This window comes from Necator americanus, chromosome X (genome assembly GCF_031761385.1).
Source record: "Necator americanus strain Aroian chromosome X, whole genome shotgun sequence".
Taxonomy (NCBI): Eukaryota; Metazoa; Nematoda; class Chromadorea; order Rhabditida; family Ancylostomatidae; genus Necator; species Necator americanus.
In genome coordinates this window covers 9,573,879-9,593,922 of record NC_087376.1, presented here as the reverse complement: position 1 = coordinate 9,593,922, position 20,044 = coordinate 9,573,879, and the positions used below count along the sequence as shown (strand labels likewise).

At 43.2% G+C, this 20,044-nt stretch overlaps 2 protein-coding genes across 4 annotated transcripts in view; one reads left to right on the top strand and one right to left on the bottom strand.

Moving 5' to 3' along the window:
- RB195_022029 (uncharacterized protein) overlaps positions 1-15,640 on the bottom strand; it is a gene marked incomplete at both ends in the record, with an annotated part of 33,528 nt that extends 17,888 nt beyond the window's left edge. Inside the window, 6 exons of one of the 2 annotated variants that reach the window (XM_064209018.1) lie at positions 8,467-8,635; positions 14,078-14,187; positions 14,322-14,366; positions 14,440-14,588; positions 15,397-15,513; positions 15,586-15,640. In XM_064209018.1, coding sequence (XP_064064899.1) covers positions 8,467-8,635; positions 14,078-14,187; positions 14,322-14,366; positions 14,440-14,588; positions 15,397-15,513; positions 15,586-15,640 — 645 coding nt within the window. Of the gene's footprint in view, positions 1-459; positions 557-8,466; positions 8,636-14,077; positions 14,188-14,321; positions 14,367-14,439; positions 14,589-15,396; positions 15,514-15,585 lie in introns of those variants that run through there. The other variant, XM_064209019.1, reaches the window with a different exon arrangement.
- A 1,237-nt stretch (positions 15,641-16,877) lies between these two features.
- On the top strand, positions 16,878-20,044 carry RB195_022028 (uncharacterized protein; the record flags this gene model as incomplete). Of its 2 annotated transcripts, XM_064209017.1 has the most annotated exons (3): positions 16,878-16,922; positions 17,004-18,014; positions 18,191-20,044. In XM_064209017.1, 3 exons carry the CDS (start codon positions 16,878-16,880, stop codon positions 20,042-20,044), a joined length of 2,910 nt encoding a protein of 969 aa, XP_064064897.1. The 2 variants fall into 2 exon arrangements, with proteins under 2 accessions (XP_064064897.1, XP_064064898.1); XM_064209016.1 differs by lacking the exon at positions 16,878-16,922 and having other exon boundaries at positions 17,076-18,014.

Here is a 20,044-nt window from a genome sequence, read left to right as displayed (position 1 = left end):
ACATAAACTATGTGCAGAAACTCCAGTTGAAGGACACTTCCCTAGAAGGCAACCATCGGAATGGTGCTTCATTTTTGTTCTAGCCTCAGTGCCTGGTGCTAAGTGCCTGAGGAGTTGTGTTTGCTTGCTACGTTAGTTGCAGCGCATCACAAAACTAACGTATTATGAAAATCTCAGAGAACCCGCAGAGCTCGAATTGTAGATTACGGAACTCAGCGTTCCTCAACCCCTCTAATCCTCGTAAAAACGGCGTGGGAACGGCGTTTGTTCCTACGAGTTACGTTAGAACAAGCCCCCTGTACACGATGCGGTCCCTCAGCAGCCTATTCATTGGTTTCACCAATAGGGTGGCGACAACATCTCATTAATCATCAATCGCTCGCTCGTGATCCACAAATGTGGTACGTTCCAACTCACCTGGTGAAAAAAAACACTTTTAACACAAAGAACAGAACTTACATAGATGGCCCGTCTTCACTGGAAGTGCGGGCCCCAGCACCTCTTCCATTTGTTTCGTTCCCTCGTCATTATCATCCAAGATGTTCTCAAGTTTCATGAGTGACGTTGACGAGGTCCTTGAGCCGTATCCAGCTGAGCTCTTAGCCGGTCCACCCGTGTAGCGAACATGTCACTCCATCTCTTTGGCGGTCTCCCTCGAGTGCGTTTAGCTTCTCTTCCACTCTAGCGTTCTTTTAGTCCATCTATCGTCGATTCTTCTCATAATGTGACCAGCCCATGTATGCTTAGCTTTCGATATATATTCCGCTGAGTCGCTAAGACGGCACATTCTTCTTGACACAAGAGTTGATGAACGGAAAAGTTCGAGTAGAACCTCTCCGTAATGATTTCCATCTCACGACGAGAAGACGTGCGAGTCCCGTATTCGCTCATCAAAGTTGCTAGCGGAATATTATATTCGCGGAGATCCCTGCGGTAATTCTTTAGACTCATTCTTCTTTGTGTTGCTTCCAGAATCTTCTTCTGCCTGTATTTCAAAAGATCCTCCTGCAACGCTTTTCTGCAGCTAGTGTTTCCTACTAACCGCTCAATGTGCGATGCATTCGGATCAAGTCTCAAAGCTCTTCTTCTTCCTAACAATTCCTTGGTGGTCTTCGAAATTCGATCCAAGTTTATCAAGCGCGGCTTCGAGGCACACTCAGCACAGACTTGTAATCCTCTGAACAGCGTCTCGTAGTCCACGTTTGGGTCCTCCTCGATGTGCCAGTCATTTTGGAACAAGGGGCTACTCGAGTACGCAATCGTCGTAGACGACTTCTTTTCTCGTTCATTGCCGATAACAGATGCTCTTTTCCATCGTGTAGCTAAGTCGTATTTTCGCACGTAGGAGACGGTTATCAGAACGAGTACAAAAGGATGGTACTACTGAGACGTCAATTAGACACCACCTCCGGTTGGTGAGTATGTGGCCGAACTCCGCAGGAGTCGCGCCATTGGGCGATTCCAATGTCCACCGACGATTACCTTTCTCCATGAAAAGAGAGTTCCCATGAAAGAGGCGAGCGGCGGACAACAGTCCAGAGATACGATTGCCATTTTCATTCGAGTCCCCTAGTCCAAATCTTCCGATCCTGCATTCCTCTTCTGTAGCTTTTCCTAGTTTTGCGTTGAAGTCTCCGACAACGAATTTGTAGAAGGACTTGCATATCGTTGACGTTGCGGATCTCTTCCTCCAACTCCTCGTAAAAGAAAACAAAACCAATTCAGATTCATGAGCTGCTGATGTTGGTGAGTAGCAGTTGATGATAGTGATGGGGTTTTGGCGCAGAGGACGGAGGCGAAGAATGGCCAGACGGGGTGACAGGATCTCGTGAGAATCGAAAAGATGGACTACAGATGGATGTACAACAAAACCAACACCGTCTACATTTCACGACGGAACCTTCTCTCCATGAATGACGAGTGTACTGTCATTGATCTGTCGTACGTCGCTCCTTCTGCACTTGGTCTCCTGCAGAGCAATCACGTGAAATTTGATACGCTCTGCAGCTCCGAGAAGGGCATGCAGGTTAGCGTCTGTGGAAACTGTTTTCGCGTTCTAAGTACACAGTCTGAGACAATCTCCATGGCGATTCGTGCGTGTGTCGCCTTGGTCCAGAATCAAAGACGTCCTTAGCAACTTGAGATTTGATCGCCTCTCACCGGTCGCCATACCGTCACACGTCTGAGACGGCAGGGCCCAGTGTGCAGGGTACTGAGGCAGTGAATATGCTGGACTGGCAAAAAGACTATTCCCCAAACTAAGCAGCCCTGCTTCGGCGAGCTTTCACCACAGGTCGTAGCCTACCCACATTGATCAGGGAGCCACCTTGCGACATTTTGCCAAGGCGGTGGTGAATCTTAGCAGTAGTTTACTCTAAGCTAGGGTTCCTATTCCGAGAAATCGAAATGTTGGATGTGTCGAACTCTTTCTCAGCTTGGAAGACCCTGCCGGAGAACGAACCTCCGCTGTGCATCGCAGTTCGACGCCCAGAGTCACCTTCACACCAATATAAGCCGGTAAATCGTTGCGGAGGAAGAACAGAACACTCTTCAAAATTATACCGAGAAATTGTCGTTTCGCTCAGCTCTCATAATAATTTATCCCCTACATTTTTCTATTGGGAGCTGATCATAAAATTGACGACGTTGAGATCCACATCTCCAAGTGTGTATGAGATCATGCCCATTTCCCCTAGCAATCCAGAATTAAATTAATTAATAGAAGAATGCGAAACTGCCTTTACTACAACCGGTTCCTAACGATGCAAATTATTACGGGGAGAACGACGGCAGTCTGCGACGCGTCTGGATACCTCACTTTTTTTCTGAATTATTTGGTGGATTTGAGTACGATTACGCTCACAATCGTGCACGTCACTCCTATTCCTATCTACCAAAGGAGGGATTTCAACGCCGTCAATTTTGGATACCTTGCCTTTGGTTTTGAGAAGTCTTATTGATGCACCAAATTTCCCTTATTACTATATGTAGCATAAGAGGCTTCTGCTCACTTTGCTCCCCGCCTATCAAAATATTAACAAACATCAGTGTGCACGTTTCTTACCTAATTTCCCTTGAGCGTGAAATGTCTGCAGACTTATTTTGCCGTAAGCAACAAGCTATGAAAGGAAACTAGGATGAGGCATGCATAAATAATATCTCGATTTGTACCTGTAGAAGAAGCTCAAATCCATTCCTCTTTGCATGTACTCCACATCATTGCCATCCATTTGTACAGTTACTACATCTTCTGAAATATGTTTTTCTGCAAGTGCAGGGTGGCATCCTTCAGTATACAACTACTTGCTATATGCTAATCATGGACCAGCGAATTGCCTTCATTACAATTTATGACGTGTCCACGTTCCAACTTTACACACCATCAATACATGGGTTAAGAATTTCGAGGAAATAGGTTCAGCTCCAAAAAGGAAGTCTCCAACGATAGCAACGCATTCAATGAACCCTAGAAAACACTGAAACAGTTAGGGCTTCAATTGATAAGAGCCCACAACGATCGACAAGGAAACGAGCAGCAACAGTGAACCTAAACCGAGCAGCAACCCTTCGAATACCTATGATTAATAGTGAGTTAAAAATGAAGAGCCGTGGCAACTTGAAACGCAGCCATGAAGTCCTAAATTGTAATGACGTCAGAATCTCCGTTAAGCAGCAGTTGCATTATGATCACTTTCGTAAAATGACTTCACTGCAAATGCACATTGTGAACTAATCCACTGATTACCAAACATGTTGTAGTTGTAAACTGGTTGGATGCCACTCCTACCTGTCTCCCAACTCCTCAGGGCTGTCACTAATATTATATGTTTTGTTATAGTGTGCCTGCGAGGTTTTTAGATGGAACCTTTATTTACCTGACGTTTCGGCTTTTTCGCCGTCTTCAGAGGCCTAGATAGAGGATGACTGGAGCAATGCTACGTTTATCCCGTCAAGTGCCACACTACCCTGGGTCAGTGTTTCGATAATCGTTCAGGGTAGTGAAAACAGAAACCCATCTACATTGAAAATGGTCTTACGATTTGCTCCACCGGATGTGGCGTGGCTGGTTGCACGCACTTGTCACTCAGTGTACCAGCGAATGAGTATTACTGCGTGTAGATCACCAGCGACGCTATAGATGATTTGATCTACACCCAGCATATCAGGCGGTTATAGGTCACAGAGCGGTACAAGTGGCAAGAACTCATTCGTTATCGACAAGCATTCATTCCTATTATTCATTGAAGGGTTTCTTTTAAAAATCCAAAACGCCTCCAACGTCTTCCTTGCCGATATTTCTGTTTCGTTAGCCAGTATAACGCATTTCACATCGTAATCGTTTCCGATGTGGGCCTCGTGTCTGTGCCTTCCTGGTGGTGTTATCAAACTTTTTCGTCGTTTTTCAGTCATGTGTTCATTAATCCTCACTCCAAGATTCCTACCGGTCTCCCCAACGTAAGTTGCATTGCATATCAAGCACTCAACCTCATGTATTACCCCCATTTTTGCACAGTCGCCTGTTTTTCCGTAAGGACAAATAACACATCTTTCACAGATGCAGTATCTATCATATAGTCTATTTCTAACAAGCTGGCTTGTGATGTTTGCATTTGGGATATTTACCAAGATCACGTCATTTTGTAATTGTGCTTAGATAATGCTGCGCTTAACAGCAGAACTGACACTGTCAGAGATAAAAGGAAGACAAAGAGAAATCTTGTTTTCGCGTGGAACATTGCTATTTACAGTGCGGGTTCTTCGGTAATGCGGACATACTGTATGACCACTACTACATGCAATTTTCAAGACTAGTCTTCGTGATTCGTGTCGTTCTTGGTTGCCAGTGCATACTTCACTAGCGGTTTTGAACATATTACGAATCACTGCGCGTTTTACTGCAGTCGGATGTGCAGATTTGGCGTGCAATATGATGTTCTTGCAACTTCCTTTGCGATACCACTTTACTCCAATAATGCCGTTTGAAGTACTTATTTGTCTGTTGAGATAAGGAAGCCATCCTTCTTTTGGGGTTTCTCGTGTGATTCTTATATATTGCGATTGTTGGTTGGGTATTCGGAAACACTCGTCCATTTCGGACTGTGTTGATGTTATGATGCAACAGTCGTCAATATATCTGCAATACATTATTGGTCTACGCGAAAGCACTGGTTCTTCGATTCTGCTCATGAAGCAGATCGCCAGTACTGGTACTAATCGTTGACCCATTGCTAGCCCTCTCAGTTGCGCGAAATAGCACGTAGCATTGCTCCAGTCATCCTCTATTTAGGCCTCTGAAGACGGCGAAAAAGCCGAAACGTCAGGCAAATAAAGGTTCCATCTAAAAACCTCGCAGGCACACTATAACAGAACAGACACAATATGCCGAGGTTTCAAGACAAAAGAACATTCGAACTACTAATATTATACATTTAAAATTTACCGTTTCCCTGTGCCAGCTTGCACAAGAATTAACGGTTGACACTGAAATATCGGCTAACACTAGTGATAAACTTTCGGGGCAATAGAGAGGAAAAGGGATCGTGTTGGAAGCAGAGAAAGATCGTTCGTTGTCATTGACGAATCGAGCTCAAGAGGTTGAACACATTTGACACTAACTACGACACTCCGTCAGCACTTTCTTTTGATATTTGCAATATTTCCGAAAAATTAATAGAGTATTGGGAACAACTCTTACTCTCAAAAGTACGGCCATTTTTGACTGATAACAGAACATCTTTGCACATTTATCAATTACTGGCCCTTCTTTAACCGACGTTCCTAGATATGATTGCATTTAAACTTTCATGCAACTTCTGGCTTTCGTAACTGAATTAACTACATAAAATTAGCTGGAAATCCTTGAAAATGAGTACAATTTCTTCACAACACCATTTAGATGTAGATGTGGATAATTTCTTGGGCTCATTGCCACAAACTTGCATACTTCAACTGCAGATGTTTCTCACTAAAGGGATCCTTATCTACCACTTGATTTTGCGCCACTTAGTTTCGCGTCTGAGTGGCGCGACATCAAGTGGTATATAAAAAGCCAAACTCACTAAAAGCAGCTCTATGTCTGCCCTTGAAACGTCGGCAGAAGAAATCCTTGTTTTCGCAACGGGAAGATTGACTCTTTTCTTGTAGACGTATCGGTCCGGTCTACAACCAAGTGACCGGAATATGCAAAAGAAGCGGCATAGAGTCCTCCAAACGAAAAAACTATACCACTCCGATAGTAAATAAAAACCATGAGTTCAACCAGTCCCGTAGAATTGGAACTTAGCGAATCTAAACAATTTCGTCGTATTCTTGTATTTTGAGCAGTAATGAGAAAAAGAATCTTGACTCCGGAAGAGCATCTAGCATGACACCTAGTAAGAATGACGGTGTGGAAGAACGAAGCCAACTGGAGTATCGAGAAGAATACAGAATGACTATCTGCACGTATAACGCACTTATGCGTGCATGAGATGTGCTAAAGTATGATCTTATAATGTACGACAAAAAAACAACTACGTGTCATCGGACAGATCGAGACGAGACAATGTTACCCACTGAATACGGTCTATGACGCTAGAGTGGAATGTTTCTTTGGAATATGAGAGATGGTGTTGAAGTCTTCATCAACACGAGTGTCACAATGAGCATAAGTGATTTAGAGCAACTGGTGACCCGAACAGGATGTTAATGGATGAAAAGATGTGGGTGAGTGTCAGCTTCAACAACCTTCTTCGCGTACGTTTCATCAAGTGATAGAAGAATTAATTTATGATGCATTTGCATGTGGACTTAAAGAAGTTCTACTGGAACCATACCATACTATCTTATGCGACAAGAAATCGAAACCAGCGGTCTGCAGTGGAGCGGACAGAGAAGGGCTCTCTGAGTTCACCATGCAGAACGTGAGATTCGCCTGGTGGAGAAAGCCATAGTAAAAGAGATTACTCCCTCAGCTTTCAATAAAAGCATTTCTCTAACGAATGTTGCCGCTGATAAAGTGTCTGGGGTTGACCAATCCGCTTGGGATGCACCATTCAGAATCGTTTGAGGTTTACGAACGTGTGACCAGTCTATACAGTGACTTGCGGGGACTAGTCGATGTGTCATGGCAGTGTTGTTTATCCTCCGAGTCTGGTACTAATTTATCGACTCCGGAGAGATGAAAGGCTTGTTTTGCGCACTCTTGCGCACTTTGAACCTTTTACCGATTGAATGAGGGCTGAAATACTTTTTAACGCTGTGGCGAAATACATTTTAAAGCGTGAGAAATCTTTCGCTATTCTCTACGTGAGTTTTCTAATCACATGACGAATGTGACCAATTCATGTAGTGAGACCAACGCTGTATGGGAAGAGAAAAGGGCATAGTCGTTCATCATTTCCACTCTGATCTCTTCGACAACCATGTCCAATTTACCTCTAAAGTATCCGAGAGGGAATAGGCATACCATCCCAGAGGTTCTTTCCTCTGATTTTTGATATACAATCATGTCGGAGAAGAATAATATGGCATCGAGTTCCAAAAACATCAAATCCGAGAAAAATGCAGTTGACTATCAATAAACCCTAGCAGAATTCTTAGCAAGTCACCATTCGAAATGCGTCTATTATCTACAACTTTTCATTTTCAAGAACGCAATGCGGGAATGGGAAAGAGGGAAGGAGGAGACGAATTCATTTGGTCTGATGGTACACCATCTTCGTTTGACTGGCTCAATTTCATAGAACACATATAAATATGTACCTACAGCTTGAATTTCAAAAGTAGATGTTTATGGATTAAAAATTTGATGTGTTACGGATGACTAATTCATCGAAAACACCATCTATGTATACATCTGAGTTGGGTGATGAATGTAATAAACGGAATCGAAAAGAAGGGTGACTAAAAACGTACTACCAAAACACGTACGTACTTCCCGCACTGACGTGCTATTTGGAAACCTAGACTCACCGCAAACAAGAGGAAAACAGGGTCGATTTCAAACGCTTCATCGAACACGTAACGCTAGGAGTAACCAAATTCGCGCAAGACAAACGGTTTTTTAGGTTTTCTCTTCTAAAAATAACTAAATCGCGCCCAAAATTGATCCACATTTGTCATTCTGGATCAGAAATTTATTTAAAAAATAGTTTTTTTTGTTTTTAGCCTTCTTTTATTGTTTCAGAAAAGTTGGAAATGTACTTTTTCACTTTTCTAAGCTTTAGTTTATCTTGCGCGTTTTTTTTTTGTTTTTTCTTGTCAGATTTTTTGTTTACTGTTTTAATTGTTTTTAAATTATGGCTAGAACATTCGGAATAAGCCAAATGTCAGATGTAACTCGAAAATCCATTCTGCGAGGAGTCGATCAAGGAATGAGACAACTCGGATTAGCAAAAGATTTTAACGTCTCCAGAACGACTCTCTCCGCTTTTGTGGAGAAAGTATTAGCGGAGTAATTGAAGCAATGCCAAATCCAGGACAAACCTGAATAGCTACACGAGTTACTGATAGAGATATTCTTCGAATGAGTCGTGGTAATCCGAGGCTCACTTCCTCCGACATTCGAGTTGAACTGAGCTTCGCCAATGAACAAATTCCATCAATATAAACTGTTCCAAGACGTACACAGTAGCCGTCCTCAGTGGAAGGCTTCCTGCGAAGAAACCGCTTATTTCAAAAAAGTGTCTTGTTACCCGTGTTAAGTGGGGTAAGGAGCATCTTGATTGGACTCGCTAGCAGTGGAATAAAGCTTTATTTTCTGATGAATCCGAACTTACTTTGATGGAAAGTGATAGCACTAAGTATGTCAGGCGTCCAGTTGGAAAAAAGATTTCATCCCATGTATCAACTGCCCACAGTGAAAGATGATCAAGTACATCCTCTTTTGGTGTTGCTTCACTAGCCATGGAATCTGACGTCTTCACCAAATTCATGGACTTTTGGGTAAATATGGGTATGAGAACATTTTAGAAACAACAAGGCGTCCATTTGCTCTTCAATTCACTGGGAAAGGGTTCATCTTCCAGCAAGATAATGACTCGAAGCACACATCTGGCCATACTCGTGAGTGGTTCGTATACCGGCAACAGGCGTATATCGGCAACTCGTGCGGTCATTCAGCTTAGTCCTGGATTTGGCGTTGCTCCAATTACTCTATATACTTTCTTCAGATGTTAATCGACTTGTATCGTTCCTTTATCGATACCTCAGAACATGAACTCTCGAGCTTCATCTGACACGCGGCGTGTTCCAAATATTCTAGCCACAATCTAAATGCAATAAAAAAAAAGCAGTCAACAAAAAATCTGGCAAGGAAACGCAAAAAAAAAACGCGCAATATAAACTAAAATTTAAAAAAGTGGGGAAGGACATTTTCAGTTTTTCGAAAACAATAAAAAGAGGTTGGAAAACAAAAAAAAACTATTTTTTTAGAATAAGTTTCTGATCCCAAATGACAAATGTGGTGCAATTTTGGGCACGATTCAGTGATTTTCAGAAGAGGAAACCTCAAAAGCCGTTCATCAACTAATTTCTGGCCGCTACTGTACGTAGAAGCTCAGGAACCCTACCGCGTATGAGAATGAAATCAGTACGAAAAGGAATGAACATGCGTGTGATGCGTCTTGCAGACGCATGCAAGATAAAAGCTGTCATTTCACTGAGAATAACGTGAAAAGAGAAGAGAATGAGGTGTTCACATTTCTTCATAAGTCCTTTCAAGGAAGGTATGATATATTTCATTTCCTAACGAACGGAAGAGTCACTGGACAGCTTTGCATGCGAGAAAGATAGAAACCTTGCTCATTCGCTTACGTAAATTGAAAATGAGCGGGGGAAAATGTGATAGAGTTGGTTATTCACCTAAACAAAGCCAATCCTCATAGAGAAACCCCATAATTTCTTGCTCAGTCAAATGATAATGGGGCTTCACATTGCTGAACGCTGACTATCTAAGCGAAGAGAAATCCCAACGCAGCAGAAGAACGCTTTTTTTCTCAGAGAAGAGTACCCAAGAACTGTGCAACGGCTAAATTACTAGTAAGCAACGTAAAAGAGGTACACTGAATGGTAGTGAAACTTACAATAGACGACTTGCATATATTGCGTTCGATATGCTCTTAGTAGACTTTCATTCTATCGTGCCTCAATCATTACCTCAATGCTTGGCGCATTTGGTTCCAGGAAACGTATGATAATCTCCTTTGAATTATGGCCCTTAACGATTTTACGTTCCACGGATTGCTCGAAAATAGAATACTGCTGAACCAGTCTATAATAGTCTATAAACAGTCGATTCCAGCTGTCCGAGGAACAATATGATCTTAGATCACGACCGCCCAATGCGTAGACCGTCATTAATCGCACTTCTTCGGTTGATCTCCTATCAGCTCTGTTGATTTTGGTGATTTACTTCAACTTTCTCAGCAGTTGCTGAGGTTGGGACGTTTCATCCCCACCTGAAAGTAAATGATAGAGGAACATATTGTTCCTTCTTTTTCTTTACTATACACAAGGTTAGGTAACGTTTATCCTTAATACAGAAATACAATTAGAAAGTTAAAAGTTTAGGTGGATAATCACGCGCTACCTCGCCCAGTTGGCCGTTCTGGCGGCGACTTGGCGCTTGCGCAGCCACTCTTACACCGATCGCTCTGGGGCCACACACGCTTTTTCAACTGCTCAGGCTTGGGTCCTCCCGCTGAGATCCCAAGAGAGCTCTGAGTCCTGTCGAAGACCTCTCACTCACTAACGGTTCAGGTACAACCATCCCCAATTTCGAAGATACGCTCGGAGACGCTATCGTATCCACTGTGCTCGTGCCTTGGGCCTTGCTTTGACTCAAGCAACTCTCCGCTACGAGGTATTGCAGTGAACTAACGAACCGACTAACTGACTCCTTGACTATGAGGGGGCTCTTTAGAGAGAGGGATTTCGCTGCTGATATCACTTGGCTGCCGCTCACATGAAGAACGCGCACATGACTGCCCAGTACAATTCGAATTCAAACTTACAAAATTGAAAGAGCAACATTATGAAACGACTGACTAATAGTAAGTAACAAACAAGTAACAGCAAGCAGGAAGCTCATATAACATGTTATATAAACCAGGCACTTACACAGCGAATAAATAGCATTCCTCGCAAAAATAAGGGTGGGAAATTTCACTTGAATTTAGTGTTAGTCTAGCTTGCGCATCGTGTGCAGTGAAAAATATTGCAGTTATGTTAGCTTTTCAAGGTAGTGGAACGAAAAAAGAAGATAACTGCGCCTATCACATGTTCTGAACTTCACCTTTTGCGTTGACATCTAGTTTTCATGAAGCAGTCATGATGACGATTTCATGACTTCGTAGATGTCCAATGTCAGATAAGGTATCTTGTATGTCGAACAAGATCTTCGTAAAAAAAAACTGCTCTCAGTAAAGAACAGGAGATTGTCGTGTCAAATGTGCAGGCAAAAGAAAAAAAAAAGAAATTTATTGGGTAGTTGATGACCTGCTTTCGCATATTTCCTAGTCTAATCTACGCATGCACAACGATACAACCGTACCCTTTGGAAGTTGTTTTAGGTCGACATAGCGACCAGTGTACGTCCACGTCCCAAATTTCATCTCGCACTTCTGCGAGTCGTAAGGAAACCAGGTGACATCAATCTGAATAAAACCCGTTTTAAGAGACGTCAATGGAACGGCTAGAACTAAAATTTACAGGACAAAATGATTTGTAGATAGCTGGGGGCTGCCAGAAAACTTGTCCTTCGTGGGTTACAAGTGCATCCGTAAGTATCGTGATATCGGGGTCACCGGCAGCGCTAAAAACCTGTTCGCTGATTTTTGGTGGTTTTATAGAGATTACCACATAGGTTTTCAGGATGAGCCTCGAAACGGGCCAGAAGAAGAGATATTGCACTTTTTATACATATTCTCAAGAAGTAGGATTCAACGACAGCTCAATAGAGACGGAACTGTCATGTAGATAGAAGTGTTCAAATTCCGAAACGAAGAACGAATAAGCGATAATTGTAGTCCTTTAAACACGGCGGTTTTGCCTGAACGTGAATAGGCTACTTATTCGTAATTATTTCTAGCCGAGATAATAATTTTGTGTTCTTATGATATCGTGTTTGGATGCGCCAAAGGTTCATGGAATGGTCGAATATTAAATTACTTCCAAGATGGAGAGAGAATTCTGTTGTAAATACTAGATACTAAGTAACAAAATATCAACGGAAGAACACGATCTACACCCTAATCACCTTCTTTCAACTTTCTTATCCTCTAGTGATCCTTTTTGGTAACGACTTTGTTGCCACGTGGCGTCTCACTACTGTCTTTGTTCTGTCAGCTTCGCAGTGGAAAATCGAGATTTTTGCGAAAGAGGTTCCTCAGCAGATTTCGTCAAAGAATGAAAAGAAAGAAAAATCCTGCGACACTCATTTGCGCATCAAAAGATACTTTTAAATTTAATTTTAATTTGAAGAGTGTCTTTTCTTAAAATATGATAAATAATGATAAATATGATACATATTTACCATTATTTATTATATCTGGATAAATATCATCATTATCTGCGTGATAAATATTTCGATACCACACGCGAAAAAAAATGTTTTCCTCTATAAATTAGTACTACATTTGTTCGGGGGATAAGATCTAACTTGAAGCGGTGAGATACCCCGCAATTTGGTTTATACACTGAATACGCGTTCAGTAACCTCTGCGATTCTCAATTGAAGCTGAACGTGCATCCCGGAAAGCATCGATCAACGCCACCAACCTCCCAACATCACTGCATACCATGTTCATGATCCTATTGTTTGCAGACTTAGCCTTAACTTCTCTATGACTGCATGAACGATATAGTGGATCGTTAAGCTGCCCATGGCGGAAAAATATTGGGTTGTTCAAATTGGTTTGGCTATATTACGGACTGGAAATAATTGGTTGCCCCGTCACACAGAACAAATGGCTCCGAATTATAGACGCATGTCTAAGATACAGTGAGTGTGCGTGAGAGTTCTCGCTGGGCAAACAGATGAATAAGTTACTGTTTTATATTGTATTTATTTTATTTACATTTATTTTATATTGTAGTATCCGGATTCCATCAACATGTAGAGGCAAATTTGAGAGAGGACCAAAGAAAAGTCAACAAAATCGATAATTGTCGAAGGGCATCGTCGACGACATCGAAGACAATGTTCAGAGTCAACTCTTCCAAACACTCCCAAAAGCAGGTTTCCGTAGAATTTAAAAAAAGCGAGTGGTACATCATACAAACAACCGGTAGAAGCAATACTCGTCAAAGTTTCTGACGTTTTTCTTTTTTTTGTTCCTTATCATCAAATTTCGTTATAATAGTAAAAACTCGGTCATCATCGTTGGTAATGTCCCTTGTCATCCTTGTTTTGCTTTGTTCCTTATCATCATTTGATACCTCCGTTCGCTGCAACGTAGTGAACATGTTACTCCGCCTCAATCCCCGACACATAGAGCAAAACCCTCCGCTTTAATTAGTCATGTTCGAGGTATTTCGACGCTCAAATGTTGTCTCGCAGGTTTAACAGCTTAACACTCTATTTTGATAGTGTGTTCATTTGACTTGAGGACAGCGTATCACGAAATTAGCCCTTTTTCTAACGATGATTAGGGAAGGAGCGGAGCCACGCCCGTTTCCGTAATCTACAACCCGAACTCTACGGGTTCCCTGAAGTTTCCATTGCACGTTAGTTTCGTGATACGCCGCCTTTAAAGATCAACTTTATGCACTTCATGTAAATGAGCAGTAAGCAGATCATTCAACGATAAGTTGTGCTTTCTTTAATGCTTTTAGTTTGAGCTACATACAGACGATTTGTGACAAAATTCATGCCGGATGTCGTTTGTTTTCTTTTTTAAATCTCATAATAGTGTTTTGTATTTCAATGTGATACTTAGAAAAACACGAGCGGTTAGAGCGGTTACTATCAATGATTGAAAGAGGGGATGAAGGGCAAGAAAAGAATGTGCACGATAATTCAAATTAAGGTGAAACTGCATTTTATGACAAGTAAAAACTATAAACAGAAGAACATAAGCACAATATACCAACTTACTTGTTATACAGCACGAGATCAGGTGTCCAGATAAGGTCACTTGGGATATGCAAGGTACGCAACCCTCCGTACTTTTTTGGATCCCAGGTCAGCTTTGCATCGAACCATTTCTGCACATAAAGATTTCTTTTCTGTTAATTATATTGTTCTGCAGCTTTAGCAAAACAAGCACACTGTCAATAATCAAACAACTGAAAGGAGAAGCAAAGTGCAGAAATGGACTATGTTTATTCACAAAACTTACCATTTCAAGCCACAAATTTGTTGTTAGAACTTGGTTTTTCTCATCCTAAAAGTAATTTGAATCGACAAGCAAAGACAATGGAATAACTGGTCACTGATAGCTGATTGAAACAACTCACTACGTCTATAATTCGGATGAGTGACGCACCCACATCCACTGTCAAAATATCTGAACTATTCTTAACGGGACGAGGGATCTTGTTGTAGTCAAAGAGTAGATCTTCATAAAGTTGACCCTCCAAATCTTTAGCAGAATGTTTGAGCTCTCCTTGAACTAGTGTAATTGCACACAAGTATAAGATTCCGTTCCCCATCAGATAATCTACTAAAAAGTAAGTATAGCTTCTGAAGGTACATACGATAATTTCTCAAAAAAAAAGATGAGGCAAAGATTAAACACCGGAAATTGGTTTTTGTTTTTTTGTTTATCTGCAATTCCTTGTAGGTAACGTAGATAATCGATAGATCGACATACGTAAAATCTGATTGCCCGTTCAAACAGCGAAACACAATTCTTAAATGGAAATTGTGAAACACAATAATAATAACTCTTCCATTCTAGTACATTTCTGTTCCCAACACCGGTGAAATAAACTTCCCGGCAAATTATTGGCGAATAAGGAGAAAAAAAGGGAAATGTAGGATCGATGACGACGTAAGCATATATTACGAGGATATGGAATTTACTTGTTTCTACATCGCAATGAAGTCATCCAAAAAGGAAAATGCGTTTGTCGTAAATTCAAATGAAAGTATTTGGCAGATACTATTAGAATGATTAATGAAATTGGAGCAGATATCTTCAATATCATTGGTGAGGGAAACTAAAGATGTTGCAACTGCAATAATTAGCTACCTAGAATTAGTGTCTGCTCTTGAGTATACTCTCTGGAATGAGTTTCTGCTATCGTAAAGGCTTAGAACCCAAAAATAATCGAATCCCTATGGCGCCGAGGGTAGCGAAGGGCACAGATATTGACGTGCGTTGCTGCTTATAGATTCAGTAATTCCAATGGGCGAACGAAAATAGAGCCGTTCAAGTAGCATTCAAAGCTGAGAAAATTCTCTGCGCTCACTCATCCAACTGCTCGCTACAGAGGCCATTTCCTCATCTGACATTTCTCGGGAGCCAAGTATGATGATAATCTTCTCCACTTCTCCTGCTTCTAACGCACTAACATCTTCAATACTTCCTCAAAATTTCGCAAGAGCTTGATCGTTTATAAGCAACTGAGAATGTTGCAAAACTGTTCACAATTTCCCACTTCCACCAAAAAGGTATGCGCCCATTGTACGCAACAAGGACGAATAACTAGCCATTACTATAGCTGGTACTTCATAGCTACCAGTGAAGGAATTGAAACTGAAACTTAGCTTTGATGCTCAATAACTTCTGTTGTAGAAGTGCAAGATAGTTGGAGCTCCTACCCAGTGGTGTTGTTGAAGTCGAATACAGTAGAATATTCAAGATGAGTTTGAAAAAAATTAGACCATGCAATTGATAGGAATGTAAATGTATACTTCCAAATTTGCAAACTATTATGATACATAATAGCGGGGTTATTCTGTAAGGTAGATTCGTCCGTGTGTGTCTCAGTCACAAAACGAAAATTCACGGTACTGCTATGTTCACTTTTAAAGGGGTCTCTCTGCATTGCTATAAGCGAAGCACTACAGTGAATTTCGAGCGGTTCGAGGGAGCCCCAACGCGGTAAAACTGGGTGAGACTCTTGAGGTGTGTTTCGAAAGTCTCCAGAGAAATTGCATGCCTTATGTTGTGTGTTGCAACGAGAAATGACTGCTTATAAAATAATCAGTCCGAAGGTAAGGCTAAAGGCAGACTTCAGAAATTTTGTAGTGCAAACTTCGCTTGCCTTCACCGATCAATAAGAAATAACAGTAGTGACTTTTTTGTGAAATTATAATTGTTTTTTTTCTATCAACGCTTTCTTCAATTTTTTTCCCCATAATCTAGGCATAGATGAAATATTTCATTATTTTCTCCCTAAATGCATCTATATTTAGAGAGCAATCAAACGTGATTTTACATCTTTGTTTCTCCGAGACCTCCACAATTTGGAAATATTTTTCGAAGTGTGAGTTTGCTCCGTTCTCAACTATTAGCACAGAATGATGTGCTAACATACGACATGAGTATCGCCATCGTAGTGATGAAGATAACGTTCTACGTCAGATCACTGAACTGTTGGCTGGTATTGTATTTAAACGGCCGTTTATGTGTGTGTTTCAACTTTTTGAAGAGAGGGTGTTAGCAGCATCAGGGAAACATCCTTGGAAACAGATACGTGAATGAGTCATCTAAACCCATTTTACCGTTGGGGCTCCCGCTCACCAATCCGACGCAGAATGACCCGTCTCACCCCACTCTATAGCTTTCTGGCACCGGCGCACCATCTCGACGCCGTGGGACACGTCCCATCCCGTTTTATAGCTATCTGTCCGGGGCACGAATTCGACGCCGTAGGACCCGTCTCTGCTGCAAATCCTACCTCACGCCTCAAAGCGGCGCAGCGGTGGCCCTGGCCGTCGGGCAGCTATGGTGGCGAGACTTCGTCTCGGCAGGTTCAACCATGCCACAAAGGTGTCCGGCTAGTAGCCCGGTCCTTGGGCCAAGGCTACAGGCTAGCTAAGTGAGGAGGTAGTACGACGATTCCGGTGCCAGGCTGCTAGCTTGCTAGTGCGACAAGCCGACCGAGGACAACACCCCCGTCGCGTCATACTGCTAATGTCTACTATGTGTTCTTCAGAAGCTAGGGCGTATCCCAGAAGCGACGCGCATTGTCCTCGCCCGGGCAATGTGGCAAATATGCGAGGGCTACCGGCTAGAGGACGAAGCCGGCCAAAGAAGTTAGTCCGCCATCGCCAGCAACATCCAGTGCGCTTGGCAACACTTAACGTTGGGACGCTTACTGGAAGAAGTCGTGAACTGGCAGACAGTCTCAGAAAACGCCGTGTTGACATATGTTGTGTACAGGAGACTCGCTGGAAAGGCTCCAAGGCAAGGGAATTAGGCGATGGCTACAAGCTGATCTACCACGGCACATCAAATCGCAATGGCGTTGGTATCATATTGAACGAGTCGTTTAGAAATAGCGTCACAGCGGTGGATCGACTATCGGATCGCTTGATGGCTGTAAAAGTAGATACAGGAGAAGTGGAATTGCGAGTCGTCTCTGCTTATGCGCCACAGATGGGCTGTAGTGAAGAAGAGAAGGCGTGCTTTTGGGAAGATCTGGAGCAGTACGTCCAATCCCTGGAAAGCGAAGAAGTACTTTTAATCGGAGGAGACTTCAACGGACATGTCGGTTCTTGGAAAGACGGATTTGAGAGTTGTCATGGTGGATACGGCTATGGAGCTCGTAACGACGACGGGTTGCGAATCCTGGAGTATGCGGTTGCAAGTGACTTGATCATTGCTAACACGCAGTATCGGAAAAGAAAATCGCATTTGATCACGTACACCAGCGGCGGTCGTGAAACACAAATAGATTTCTGGATGTTACGCCGACGAGATCGCCGACTTCTGCAGGATTCAAAAGTCATCCTTACAGATCATGTCGCTGCCCAACACCATCTGCTCGTTATGGACTTGAAAATCTCCCGTCCAAGGAAGAGACATCCAAGGACTGAAACACAGCGCATCAAATGGTGGAATCTGAAGGATCGAAAGGAGGTATTTTTCGCGTCCGTGGCTCCATCTACACTTCCCCACCCTACTCGTAGTGTGAGGAAATGTGGTTGTCTACTTCCAGCGTTATACGCTTGACCGCGGAAAACACTCTGGGAAAGACGACTCTAGGTAAGCCAAAGGTACAAAAGGCTACGTGGTTTTGGAGCGAGGAAGTTTAGGCGGCAATTCGTAAGAAGAAGTCCAAGTATAAGCTCTGGTGGAGGACACGTGAGCCTGAAGATCGGGATGTTTACCTAGCGGCGAAGAGGGAGGCTAAGAAGGCAGTCTCCAAGGCGAAGTCGGACAGCTACAAGGCTGTGTACGACATGCTTGATACCAGAGAAGGCGAGCGGGCAGTGTATCGTTTAGTCGGAGCGCGTCATCGCTCAACGTTGGATATGGAGCACACCAAGATCGTTAAGGGAGCTGATGGAGCCGTTCTGCGCCGCTCTGGTCAGATCCTGGAGAGGTGGCGAGAGTACTACAATCACTTGTGTAACGAAGAGTTCTGTCATCCTCCGATCCCAACCGTTCCCAGCGTCGAAGGTCCTGTTCTACCAATTACTGCCGTCGGAGTCAGTGCTGCACTCGCAAAAGTGAAGTCGAACAAGGCAACCGGTCCTGATGACATACCTGTTGATATCTGGAAGCTGCTAGGAGATCGAGGGTCCATGTGGCTCGCAACTCTACTTAACAAGATCGTTGCAGAAGGACGGACTCCAGACGTTTGGCAAACTTCCGTGACCGTGCCTGTCTGGAAAGGAAAAGGAGACATTGCTGACTGCACCTCGTACAGGCCTATACGACTGCTGTGCCATACGATGAAGGTTTTTTTTGTCCTCGAAGCTCGTCTGAGGAAAATTGTTAGCGTTTCACTCAACCAGTGCGGCTTTGTGAAGGACTGCACCACTGTAGATGCTATCCATGCTGTCCGAATCCTCCTGGAGAAACATCGAGAGAAGAACCGCAGTGTGCATCTTGCTTTTCTCGATCTCGAGAAAGCTTTCGACCGTGTCCCACATGAGCTGTTATGGATGTCCATGAGGTCGCATAGAGTACCAGAAGAATATATGAGGTGGACGAAGCTGCTTTATGCGAAGCCTACCAGCGTTGTACGATGTGCTGTTGGAACAAGCAGGCCATTCCCTGTACGAGTAGGGGTTCATCAGGGTTCATCCCTCTCATCTCTGCTGTTCATACTGTGCATGGACACGATAACGAAGGAAATCCAGAAGCAGCATCCGTGGACTCTACTCTTTGCCGACGATGTCATGCTCGCGTCGGAGTCTCGAGATGATCTTCAGAAACAAGTGCAGTCTTGGAAGGATCAGCTGCAGCAATATGGATTGCGCCTCAACACATCAAAAACTGAGTACATGGAGTGCGGACCAAGGATAGAGGATGGTTCAATTCGTGTTGATGGCACCGAATTAAACAAGGTGAACTGCTTCAAGTACCTTGGATCCAAAGTGACTTCCACAGGCGACATTGATCAAGAAGGTCGAGCACGTGTTAATGCTGCATGGATGAAATGGAAAATGGCAACAGGGGTACTGTGCGACAAGAAAGTCCCTGTTCGACTGAAGTCGAAGATCTACAGGACGGTTGTGCGTCCTGTTGCCCTTTACGGATGCGAGTGCTGGCCGACAACGATAGCCTTGGAAAGAGTGCTGCACGCTATGGAGATGCGGATGTTGAGGTGGACGATAGGTGTGACGCTAAAAGAGAAAGTATCCAACGACACTGTGCGCTCCATCTTCGGTGTCGTCCCGATAACTGAGAAGATGAAGGAGGCGCGACTGAGATGGTTTGGTCACGTATTGCGGCGGGAGGAAGATTCTGTTGCCAAAACCGCTCTGAAGCTCGACGTTTCAGGAGTGAGGCCGCGCGGGAGGCCAAAGATTCGCTGGTTAGACCGTGTGAAGCTGGATATGATAGATGCACGTTTGTGTACGGCTGATGCAATGGATACAACCAAATGGAAGACAAGAAGCAGAAAAGCGGACCCTGCAACAACGCGGGACAAACGCTAG